The 13,872-nt window shown below is 46.9% G+C and overlaps 1 protein-coding gene across 1 annotated transcript in view; it reads left to right on the top strand.

Annotated features, from left to right (window-relative positions):
* Positions 1-13,872, top strand: part of LOC130297964 (uncharacterized) — an 80,794-nt gene that overhangs the window by 52,321 nt on the left and 14,601 nt on the right. The window contains exons 13-16 of the mRNA XM_056550836.1: positions 5,226-5,461; positions 11,263-11,457; positions 12,456-12,582; positions 12,682-12,773. Of these exons, the coding sequence (XP_056406811.1) occupies positions 5,226-5,461; positions 11,263-11,457; positions 12,456-12,582; positions 12,682-12,773 (650 nt within the window). The remainder of the gene's footprint in view (positions 1-5,225; positions 5,462-11,262; positions 11,458-12,455; positions 12,583-12,681; positions 12,774-13,872) is intronic.

The following is a 13,872-nucleotide window of genomic DNA, read 5'->3' on the forward strand; positions in this document are numbered from 1 at the left end:
CACTAATATATATATATATATATATATATAGCGTTATACACAGCACACTAATATATATATATATATATATACAGCGTTATACACAGCACACACATATATATATATTTACAGCGTTATACACAGCACACTAATATAACTCAGCCCTGGTTGGGATACACTGGCATACACACACAAAAGGGACTACAACTCCCAGCATGTGTCATTTAGGAGTCTTCAGTCTGTGGTATAACACCAGCATGCTGCCTCTGTAGTCTCCTTGGGGTTGTTGTTCACCAACACCTATATTGTATCACAGTAGTCTCCTGGGAGTTGTAGTTCACCAACACCTATATTGTATCACAGTAGTCTCCTGGGGGTTGTAGTTCACCAACACCTATATTGTATCACAGTAGTCTCCTGGGGGTTGTAGTTCACCAACACCTATATTGTATCACAGTAGTCTCCGGGGGGTTGTAGTTCACCATCACCGATATTGTATCTCAGTAGTCTCCTGGGGGTTGTAGTTCACCAACACCTATATTGTATCACAGTAGTCTCCTGGGAGTTGTAGTTCACCAACACCTATATTGTATCTCTGTAGTCTCCTGGGGGTTGTAGTTCACCAACACCTATATTGTATCTCAGTAGTCTTCTGGGGGTTGTAGTTCACCAACACCCATATTGTATCAGTAGTCTCCTGGGAGTTGTAGTTCATACACCAGTGTTTCCCAACCAGGTTGCCTACTGATGTTGCAAAACTACTACTCCCAGCATGCCCTGGTTGGGAAACACTGACATATACACATATAGCAGGGACTACAACTCCCAGCATGTGTCATTCAGTAGCCCAACCCCTCACACATAGAAATCATCCCCAGTATGATATTTATTCCCCTGCAGTCTATTCATCCCGTGTATTATGTCCTCTCATCCCCAGTGTCTCCTCACACACAGCAGTCATTATGGAGGAGCTCTGCATGTCCCCTCTCCCCTCCCCCGCTCTGTGTTTACCCCGTGATAACATCAAACCTCCCCATGATATCTTAGGTCCTGTGTGTACAGAGCGGGGGAGGGGGGGGGAGGAGCTTTACCCAGTGATAACATCAAACCTCCCCGTGATATCTTAGGTCCTGTGTGTACAGAGCGGGGGAGGGGGGGGGGGAGGAGCTTTACCCCGTGATAACATCAAACCTCCCTGTGATATCTTAGGTCCTGTGTGTACAGAGCGGGGGGGGGAGGAGTTTTACCCCGTGATAACATCAAACCTCCCCGTGATATCTTAGGTCCTGTGTGTACAGAACGGGGGGGAGGGGGGGAGGAGCTTTACCCCGTGATATCATCAAACCTCCCCGTGATATCTTAGGTCCTGTGTGTACAGAGCGGGGGGGGGGAGGAGCTTTACCCCGTGATAACATCAAACCTCCCCGTGATATCTTAGGTCCTGTGTGTACAGAGCGGGGGGGGGGGGAGGAGCTTTACCCCGTGATAACATCAAACCTCCCCGTGATATCTTAGGTCCTGTGTGTACAGAGCGGGGGAGGGGGGGGAGGAGCTTTACCCCGTGATAACATCAAACCTCCCCGTGATATCTTAGGTCCTGTGTGTACAGAGCACGGGGGGGAGGAGCTTTACCCCGTGATAACATCAAACCTCCCCGTGATATCTTAGGTCCTGTGTGTACAGAGCGGGGGGGGAGGAGCTTTACCCCGTGATAACATCAAACCTCTCCGTGATATCTTAGGTCCCGTGTGTACAGAGCGCGGGAGGGAGGAGCTTTACCCCGTAATAACATCAAACCTCTCCGTGATATCTTAGGTCCTGTGTGTACAGAGCGAGGGGAGGGGCTGTGTACGTCCTCATTCTCCCCCTGCACTGTCTCGTATTATACAGAGCTGCGCTCTGGCGCTCTCCATCCTCCGGGGGGGGGGGGGGGTGAGGGGGCGTGGCTTAATTATCTGCAGACCTGCGGTGAAATGATCAAACCCATGTCTCTGCCCTCGCTCCTCCCCGCTCTGCCCTCGCTCCTCCCCCTTCTAGCTTCGGCAAACTTCGTAAAGAGGCGGTCCAATTTTTTCACGGGTCTTAATTTTTCACCTCACACCGGGGCCCCGTACAGGAGATCGCGGGGGGCACCATCGGTCGGACCCCCGCGATCTGATCCTTAGGATAGGGGATACATTTTTCAATCCCGTAGTTCGCCTTGAACGAGCCCTTATATTGGGGGACATAGTAAACAGCATAGTGGGATGATTGGCTGCAATTCTCATCACCATCACTAGAGGTCACTGCGCTGTGTACAGGCTGGTAAATCACAGAAGGTTCTTTTCTGTAGTTCTTGATATTATGTTGATTAACCATTTACTTACTGAAATACTTACAGTTGTATAATGGAATCATAGTAAATTCTATAGAAATAGAAGAATGAGTCACAACATTTTTAGGGCCGGATTATTGATTTTACCTGTTTTATCATCATCTTGGAATATATATTTTTACATGGGGATTATCACGGTTACAGAATATGTCTATAAATATGTTTTCACATGGGGATTATGGGTGAAATATTATGGTAACACAGGCAAAGAAATAAATGTGTAAAAACAAACAATGGCGCTACGTTGTGCCGTTACCAGTGGCAACTGGAGAAAAGACAGATGAGCTGCTTCGGTTACCTGATGGTTTTGCGCTGGGAGCTGAACACCTATTCTGGCAGGTAACAAGTTAAATCTTTCGGTAGCTGCCTTGACCCGCACCCGTCCAGGACGGTCCTGCTATAGAGATTTCAGATTCCCAGGAGAACCGGGAACCTGCTGTGGAGAAAAGCTGGGTTTTCAGGGGCGCTCACAGATTGGGCAATTTTACATATATATGATTAGATTTCTACATAATCATGACTGAGAGCAGACGACAGTCCCCGGGGCAGACTGAGAGCCGACAGTCCCCTAGGCAGACTGAGAGCCGACAGTCCCCTAGGCAGACTGAGAGCCGACGGTCCCCGGGGCAGACTGAGAGGCGACGGTCCCCAGGGCAGACTGAGAGGCGACTGTCCCCGGGGCAGACTGAGAGGCGACGGTCCCCGGGGCAGACTGAGAGGCGACGGTCCCCGGGGCAGACTGAGAGGCGACGGTCCCCGGGGCAGACTGAGAGCCAGTAATCCGTTTGATGTCAGCGGAATTTTTTTTCAGTCCTTTCCGAGTCGCTTGCTCCCTTTTTGGTCCCTAATCCGTTTTCTTTGACGAGGAGTTGCGCGCAGTATTTGCAGTATTTATATTCTTTTCCCCGTCAACAATAACGGAATAGAAACAGATATAATAAATATACTCGAGTATAAGCCGTATATACTCGAGTATAAGCCGAGTTTTTCAGCACGATTTTCAGCTGAAAACACCCCCCTTGGCTTATACTCGAGTGAACTCTCCACCCTCAGTGGTCTTCAACCTGCGGACCTCCAGATGTTTCAAAACTACAACTCCCAGCAAGCCCGGGCAGCCATTGGCTGTCCGGGCTTGCTGGGAGTTGTAGTTTTGAAACCTCTGGAGGTCCGCAGGTTGAAGACCACTGCGGCCTTCGACATCATCCAGCCACCCCCTTTAGTTCTGTACAGTACTCGCCTCCGCTCGGCGCTGGTCCGGTGCTGCAGGACTGTCCGCTGAGGAGGTGGTCCGGTGGGATAGTGGTTCCGGGCTGCTATCTTCACCGGGGAGGCCTCTTCTCCGCGCTTCGGGCCCGGCCCCAGAATAGTCACGTTGCCTTGACGACGACGCAGAGGTACGTTCATTACCAACGTCCTTCTACGTCATCGTCAAGGCAACGCCTCTATTCCGGGCCCGAAGCTCGGAGAAGAGGCCTCCCGGTGAAGATGGCAGAACCAGTATCCCACCGGACGACCTCCTCACCGGACAGTCCTGAAGCACAAGACCAGCGCCGAGCGGAGGCGAGTACTGTACAGAACTAAAGGGGGTGAGAGGGGGCTGGATGATGTCGAAGGCCGCAGTGGTCTTCAACCTGCGGACCTCCAGAGGTTTCAAAACTACAACTCCCAGCAAGCCCGGACAGCCGATGGCTGCCCGGGCTTGCTGGGAGTTATAGTTTTGAAACCTCTGGAGGTCCGCAGGTTGAAGACCACTGAGGGTGGATAGTTCACAAGAGGATGATGACAAGGGGATGATGAAGGGGGGTGAGGATGATGACAAGGGGATGATGACAAGGGGAAGATGAAGGGGGGTGGGGATGATGACAAGGGGATGATGAAGCCCCCCTTCATCATCCCCTTGTCATAATCCCCTTGTCATCATCCCCACCCCCCTTCATGGGATGATGACAAGGGGATGATGAAGGGGGGGATGATGACAGGCGTTGATGATGACAGGGTCATGATGATGAGGGTCTGGATGATGACAGGGGGGGGATGATGTATTTCCCACCCTAGGCTTATACTCGAGTCAATAACTTTTCCTGGGATTTTTGGGGTGAAATTAGGGGCCTCGGCTTATATTCGGGTCGGCTTATACTCGAGTATATACGGTAACATTGATGTCTCTTGGGTATTACCAATTATTTTAAATTTACTCCGCTGTGGCATAACCCTGGCTTGCCGGTCTTTAAATCCTATGCTGATGCCGAGTTCTGGGAGAGGAGGGGACTTTGTGAGTTGGGTCAGTTAGCTGATCAGGGGGTTGTTCGGTCATTTGAAGACATACGGGAGGAGTTTGCCCTACCGCGTTCCTCATTTTATCGTTATTTGCAGATTCGCCATGCCTATGAATCGCAGAATCGGGTGAGGGAATTACGGGTACAGTCTAATAGGGTTCTGGAATCTACTGTGACTAAACGAGATTCTGCTGGTGTAATTTCCTGGCTTTATGGGGAACTACTTGGCTTCCATCATGAGGGGTTCCCTTTGACGGTTCGGTCTAAGTGGGAGAGGGACCTTGGGATCCTGACTGATGAGGACTGGAGTACTGTGCTGGCACTTACCCCATTTTTGTCTCTATCGGAATCTAATAGGCTGTCTCAACTGTTCTTTATTCACAGGGTATATAAGACTCGCTCATTTCTTCATATGATAGGGGTTCGGTCTGACTCGGCCTGACCGCGATGTGGTGAGCTAGAGGCACACCTGGTACACATGATGTGGACGTGCCCTTGTTTGCTGACTTATTGGACTGAGGTGCTGCATCTCATTTGAACAGTGTATGGGGTGACCGTTAATAGAACTCCCAAGGAATGCCTACTTGGACTTATAGGTTGTGGTCGGGAGCCCTCCCTGGCAGAAGTTGGGATCCTGAGAATCTTATATCAAGCCAGGAAGTTGATCGCACAGTTTTGGATCAGATCCTCTCCTCCGGGAGTGGCTGATCTCATTGCAAGAGTAGCTCACATAGTGAAACTTGAAAAGGGGATCTATACTAAGCGCAAAGTGGAGAGGAAGTTTGATGGTGTCTGGGGTCCCTGGGTGCAAAGCTTTGATCCCCCTGCAGAAGTATCTTAGCTTGGGATGGGTCCTCTAATATGTGGTTCTGAATGGAAGGGCTGACAAGAGAGCTAAGGTTGGAGAGCCCTGGTGTGCTGCGTCTCCCTCCCTGATGTGTATGAGGATGGCTGTGTGGGAGATTTAGTGGAATGTGATTGCGAACGCTAATGTCCATGACTTCGGGGGTCTAAGTGTTTCTATCCTTTTCCTTTCCCCTTTTTTCTTTCTTTTTAATTTGTTCTTTTTTTTTTTTTTTTACTCAAACATGTATTTGGTGGGGATTTGGTGGGGTAGTGGGACATTGATGGGGTGGGGCTGAGACGGAATGGTTCTATGTGTGGGGGGGGGGTTGTTGGGGACTGTATGTTATTGTTAACGTGTGTTTAAAAAAAGAAAACTTAATAAAAAATATCTGATTTAAAAAAATTAAAAAAAACATTGATGTTTATGGCAGATGGAGGAGCCTTTCATATCAATTTCCATAATGGGAGTAGTGGTCATGGTTCTCCCCCCCCCCCCCACACCCTCGACTGCGGGAGTCTGCGGGCAGCTGGGGAGGCTACATTAGTTCATCTACTACTACCCCTATCATCACAGTCTGTCCCATGATGGGGGTTGTAATACAGGGGCTGAGGGATTGATCGCACAGAGTCTCACTTCTGAGTTCCGATGCAATCAGAAGTTATTATCCAGGAGATCAGGCGGCATGCTCCACCCCCTGCCGTGTATATACCCCCTGCCATGTATATACCCCCTGCCATGTATATACTGTGTTTTACTTTCAGTTTCAAATCCCCCGCTATGACCCCTTAATGACCGGTACTGAGTGTCCATCTGGGGCTTCCGGTGGGGTTCTTAAAGTGAAATTTGTGAGTGACAGCAGGGGGACATATGATAAATGTGCTGCAGGGGGTGGGGGGCATATGATAAATGCTGCTGGGGAGGCGAATATGATAAATGTGCTACTGGGGGGGGGGGGCACATATGATTAATGAGCTACGGGAAGATGTGCTGAGGGGGCATATGATAAATGTGCTACTGGGGGGGGCATAGGATAAATGTGCTGCCGGGGGGGGGCATAGGATAAATGTGCTGTCGGGGGGCATAGGATAAATGTGCTGCTGGGGGGGGGGGGGCAGCGTTTTTAGTTTTCACTTTAAAAACCACACCGGTAGCCCTCCTGGATGGACACTCAATATCGGTCATTCAGGGCTCCTAGCAGGGGATTTGAAACTGAAAGTAAGCCTCACCCCAGAAGAATGATCACCACCATAGGACCTACCTCACCCCAGAAGAATGATCACCACCATAGGACCTACCTCACCCCAGAAGAATGACCACCACCATAAAACTACCCTCAACCCAGAAGAATGATCACCACCATAAGACCATCCTCACCCCAGAAGAATGATCACCACCATAAGACCACCCTCACCCCAGAAGAATGACCACCACCATAAGACCACCCTCACCCCAGAAGAATGATCATCACCATAAAACTACCCTCAACCCAGAAGAATGACCACCACCATAAGACCACCCTCACCCCAGAAGAATGATAACCACCATAAGACCACCCTCACCCCAGAAGAATGACCACCACCATAGGACTACCCTCAACCCAGAAGAATGACCACCACCATAAGACCACCCTCACCCCAGAAGAATGACCACCACCATAGGACCACCCTCACCCCAGAAGAATGACCACCACCATAAGACTACCCTCATCCCCAGAAGAAGAATCACTACCATAAGACCACCCTCACCCCAGAAGAATGACCTCCACCATAAGACCACCCTCACCCCCAGAAGAATGATCACTACCATAAAACCACCCTCACCCCAGAAGAATGACCACCACCATAAGACTACCCTCACCCCAGAAGAATGACCACCACCATAAGACCACCCTCATCCCCAGAAGAATGATCACCACCATAAGACCACCCTCACCCCAGAAGAATGACCACCACCATAAGACCACCCTCACCCCAGAAGAATGACCTCCACCATAAGACCACCCTCACCCCCACAATAATGACCTCCACCATAAGACCACCCTCACCCCAGAAGAATGACCGCGACCATAAGACCATCCTCACCCTAGAAGAAAGACCGCCACCATAAGACATCCTCACCCCAGAAGAATGATCGCCATCATAAGACCACCCTCACCCCCAGAAGAATGATCACCACCATAAGACCACCCTCACCCCAGAAGAATGACCTCCACCATAAGACCATCCTCACCCTAGAAGAATGACCACCACCATAAGACCACCCTCACCCCAGAAGAATGACCTCCACCATAAGACCATCCTCACCCTAGAAGAATGACCACCACCATAAGACCATCCTCACCCCAGAGGAATGATCACCACCATAAGACCACCCTTACCCCAGAAGAATGACCACCACCATAAGACCACCCTCATCCTGAGAAGAATGACCACCACCATAAGATCACCTTCATCCCCAGAAGAATGACCACCACCATAAGACCACCCTCATGCCCAGAAAAATGACCTCCACCATAAGACCACCCTCATCCCCAGAAGAATGACCTCCACCGTAAGACCACCCTCACCCCCAGAAGAATGATGACCACCATAAGACCACCCTCACCACCCAGAAGAATGATCACCACCATAAGACCGCCCTCACCCCCAGAAGAATGATCACCACCATAAGACCATCCTCATCCCCAGAAGAATGATCACCACCATAAGACCACCCTCACCCCAGAAGAATGATCACCACCATAAGACCACCCTCACCCCCAGAAATTTGTTACAGTGTGTCACCCCGGTAGTGAGGAGATTACATGAGGTGGAGGTTTGTTACAGTGTGTCACCTCGGTAGTGAGGAGATTACATGAGGTGGAGGTTTGTTACAGTGTGTAACCCCAGTAGTAAGGAGATTACAGGAGGAGGGTGTTTGCTACATTGTGTCGCTGGTTCTGTGATTCAAGCTCCTTTTATTCAGGACTATCCCCTCTAGCTGATCCAGTTGTCTCCTCTTCTCCTGAATGACCCCCAAGGATGGACAAGGACAGGAATGAGACGACTAAGAGAATATTACACTTCACCTTGGAGATCCTCCACCTGCTGACCGGAGAGGTGAGGGGACCCATCTACATTTCCACCATTGTTGTCTCATCTACATTTCCACCATTGCTGTCCCCCATCTACATTTCCACCATTGTTGTCCCATCTACATTTCCACCATTGTTGTCTCCATCTACATTTCCACCATTGTTGTCCCCCCCATCTACATTTCCAAAATTGTTGTCCCTCCATCTACATTTCCTCCATTGTTGTCCCCCCATCTACATTTTCACCATTGTTGTCCCCCCATCTACATTTCCACCATTGTTGTTCCCCCTTCTACATTTCCACCATTGTTGTCCCCATCTACATTTTCACCATTGTTGTCCTCCCATCTACATTTCCACCATTGTTCTCCCCCCATCTACATTTCCACCATTGTTGTCCCCATCTACATTTTCACCATTGTTGTCCCCCCATCTACATTTTCACCATTGTTGTCCCCCCATCTACATTTTCACCATTGTTGTCCCCCCATCTACATTTTCACCATTGTTGTCCCCCATCTACATTTCCACCATTGTTGTCCCCATCTACATTTCCACCATTGTTGTCCCCATCTACATTTTCACCATTGTTGTCCCCCTATCTACATTCTCACCATTGTTGTTCTCCATCTACATTTTCACCATTGTTGTCCCCCATCTACATTTTCACCATTGTTGTCCCCATCTACATTTTCACCATTGTTGTCCCCATCTACATTTTCACCATTGTTGTCCCCCATCTACATTTTCACCATTGTTGTCCCCATCTACATTTCCACCATTGTTGTCCCCCCATCTACATTTCCACCATTGTTGTCCCCATCTACATTTTCACCATTGTTGTCCCCCCATCTACATTTTCACCATTGTTGTCCCCCCATCTACATTTCCACCATTGTTGTCCCCCCATCTACATTTTCACCATTGTTGTCCCCCCATCTACATTTTCACCATTGTTGTCTCCATCTACATTTTCACCATTGTTGTCCCCTCCATCTACATTTTCACCATTGTTGTCCCCCATCTACATTTTCACCATTGTTGTCTCCATCTACATTTCCACCATTGTTGTCCCCCCATCTACATTTCCACCATTGTTGTCCCCCATCTACATTTTCACCATTGTTGTCCCCATCTACATTTCCACCATTGTTGTCCCCCCATCTACATTTCCACCATTGTTGTCCCCCATCTACATTTCCACCATTGTTGTTCCCTTATCTACATTTCCACCATTGTTGTCCCCTTATCTACATTTCCACCATTGTTGTCCCCTTATCTACATTTCCACCATTGTTGTCCCCTTATCTACATTTCCACCATTGTTGTTGTCCCCTTATATACATTTCCACCATTGTTGTCCCCTTATCTACATTTCCATCATTGTTGTCCCCTTCTCTACATTTCCACCATTGTTGTCCCCTTATCTACATTTCCACCATTGTTGTCCCCTTATCTACATTTCCACCATTGTTGTCCCCTTATCTACATTTCCACCATTGTTGTCCCCTTATCTACATTTTCACCATTGTTGTCCCCCATCTACATTTCCACCATTGTTGTCCCCTTATCTACATTTCCACCATTGTTGTCCCCTTATCTACATTTCCACCATTGTTGTTGTCCCCTTATATACATTTCCACCATTGTTGTCCCCTTATCTACATTTCCATCATTGTTGTCCCTTTCTCTACATTTCCACCATTGTTGTCCCCTTATCTACATTTTCACCATTGTTGTCCCCCTATCTACATTCTCACCATTGTTGTTCCCCCATCTACATTTCCACCATTGTCCCCTTATCTACATTTCCACCATTGTTGTTGTCCCCTTATATACATTTCCACCATTGTTGTCCCCTTATCTACATTTCCATCATTGTTGTCCCTTTCTCTACATTTCCACCATTGTTGTCCCCATCTACATTTCCACCATTGTTGTCCCCCATCTACATTTCCACCATTGTTGTCCCCATCTACATTCTCACCATTGTTGTCCCCATCTACATTTCCACCATTGTTGTCCCCTTATCTACATTTTCACCATTGTTGTCCCCCATCTACATTTCCACCATTGTTGTCCCCTTATCTACATTTCCACCATTGTTGTCCCCTTATCTACATTTCCACCATTGTTGTCCCATCCATCTACATTTCCATCATTGTTGTCCCCTTATCTACATTTCCATCATTGTTGTCCCCTTATCTACATTTTCACCATTGTTGTCCCCATCTACATTTTCACCATTGTTGTCCCCCTATCTACATTCTCACCATTGTTGTTCCCCCATCTACATTTTCACCATTGTTGTCCCCCATCTACATTCTCACCATTTGTTGTTCCCCCATCTACATTTTCACCATTGTTGTCCCCCATCTACATTCTCACCATTTGTTGTTCCCCCATCTACATTTTCACCATTGTTGTCCCCCATCTACATTTTCACCATTGTTGTCCCCATCTACATTTCCACCATTGTTGTTCCCTTATCTACATTTCCACCATTGTTGTTCCCTTATCTACATTTCCACCATTGATGTCCCCTTATCTACATTTCCACCATTGTTGTCCCCATCTACATTTCCACCATTGTTGTCCCCATCTACATTTCCACCATTGTTGTCCCTCATCTACATTTCCACCATTGTTGTCCCCTTATCTACATTTCCACCATTGTTGTACCCTTATCTATGTTCTGGATGTCTCTTTGTAGGTGAGGTCTCCAGAACTGACCACCATAGTGAAGAAGACATGGGGGGAGTGTGTGGCCCCCAGCAGCCATCTCCATGAGTCAGGAGGACGGAGCAGGTCCCGGGGCCCCATCATGGAGCCTCCACCTCTCTCACTGATACATGAGGAGAAGATCCTAGAACTCATCCACAGGATCACTGAGCTGCTAACTAGAGAGGTGACCCTGCTGGGACATTATACAGTAATGGAGGGGTCTGGTGATGACTGGAGAGGGGACACTGCTGGACATTATACAGTAATGGAGGGTCTGGTGATGACTGGATAGGTGACACTGCTGGGACATTATACAGCAATGGAGGGGTCTGGTGATGACTGGAGAGGTGACACTGCTGGACATTATACAGTAATGGAGGGGTCTGGTGATGACTGGAGAGGTGACACTGCTGGGACATTATACAGTAATGGAGGGGTCTGGTGATGATTGGAGAGGTGACACTGCTGGGACATTATACAGTAATGGAGGGGTCTGGTGATGATTAGAGAGGTGACACTGCTGGGACATTATACAGTAATGGAGGGGTCTGGTGATGACTGGAGAGGTGACCCTGCTGGGACATTATACAGTAATGGAGGGGTCTGGTGATGACTGGATAGGTGACCCTGCTGGGACATTATACAGTAATGGAGGGGTCTGGTGATGACTGGAGAGGTGACTCTGCTGGGACATTATACAGTAATGGAGGGGTCTGGTGATGAATAGAGAGGTGACACTGCTGGGACATTATACAGTAATGGAGGGGTCTGGTGATGATTAGAGAGATGACCCTGATGGGACATTATACAGTAATGGAGGGGTCTGGTGGTGACTGGAGAGGTGACACTGCTGGGACATTATACAGTAATGGAGGGGTCTGGTGATGACTGGAGAGGTGACACTGCTGGGACATTATACAGTAATGGAGGGGTCTGGTGATGACTGGAGAGGTGACACTGCTGGGACATTATACAGTAATGGAGGAGTCTGGTGATGACTGGAGAGGTGACCCTGCTGGGACATTATACAGTAATGGAGGGGTCTGGTGATGATTAGAGAGGTGACACTGCTGGGACATTATACAGTAATGGAGGGGTCTGGTGATGATTAGAGAGGTGACACTGCTGGGACATTATACAGTAATGGAGGGGTCTGGTGATGATGGTATAATTCTGTGTCAGGTTCCTATAAGGTGTCAGGATGTGGCGGTCTATTTCTCCATGGAGGAGTGGGAGTATGTAGAAGGACACAAGGATCTGTACCAGGACATAGTCATGATGGAGGATCACCGGCCCCTCACATCACAAGGTAAGAAGAGACATATATATATAGATATCACTCTCATTACCTAGTAACATAGAAATGTATCCAGCACTGATGTATTCATTCCCTGTGTGTTCCCTACAGATGGAGTCATTGATAGAAATCCACCCGAGAGGTGTCCCTGCCCTCTGTATTCCCAGGACTGTCCAGAGGGAAATGTCCCAGAGAAGCATCATGTAAATTGTGTTAAAGTGTCCTTAATATGACCATAAAGTGATTGAACCCTTGATCATTGCACCATAGGTCCCACCCTAATTAAAAGGGACCTCCATTTGATCTGGGTAGGGACCCCACGATCTCTGGCCTGGCGCCCCGACTCTGCACAAGAATAAATAAATAATAAATAACTATGTTGAGGATACCAAATCCTCAAACTAAAGTAGTAGTAATAATAAAATACCAGAACCACAATAAGATATAAATATATAATATACAGCGCTGGATGTTTATACAATGCCCTATCTGCTGCTTCACTATATATATATATATATATATATATATATATATATATATATATATATATATATATATATATATATATAATATACGTCTCCCTATATATGTGTACACAGTGTTATAAACTAATACAGATATATATATATATACGTCTCCCTGTATATGTGTACACAGTGTTATAAACTAATACAAATATATATATATACGTCTCCCTGTATATGTGTACACAGTGTTATAAACTAATACAAATATATATATATATATGATATACGTCTCCCTGTATATGTGTACACAGTGTTATAAACTAATACAAATATATATATACGTCTCCCTGTATATGTGTACACAGTGTTATAAACTAATACAGATATATATATATATACGTCTCCCTGTATATGTGTACACAGTGTTATAAACTAATACAAATATATATATATACGTCTCCCTGTATATGTGTACACAGTGTTATAAACTAATACAAATATATATATATACACGTCTCCCTGTATATGTGTACACAGTGTTATAAACTAATACAAATATATATATATATACGTCTCCCTGTATATGTGTACACAGTGTTATAAACTAATACAGATATATATATATACGTCTCCCTGTATATGTGTACACAGTGTTATAAACTAATACAAATATATATATATATACGTCTCCCTGTATATGTGTACACAGTGTTATAAACTAATACAAATATATATATATACGTCTCCCTGTATATGTGTACACAGTGTTATAAACTAATACAGATATATATATATAATATACGTCTCCCTGTATATGTGTACACAGTGTTATAAA

Source organism: Hyla sarda (genome assembly GCF_029499605.1).
Source record: "Hyla sarda isolate aHylSar1 chromosome 1 unlocalized genomic scaffold, aHylSar1.hap1 SUPER_1_unloc_12, whole genome shotgun sequence".
NCBI lineage: Eukaryota > Metazoa > Chordata > Amphibia > Anura > Hylidae > Hyla > Hyla sarda.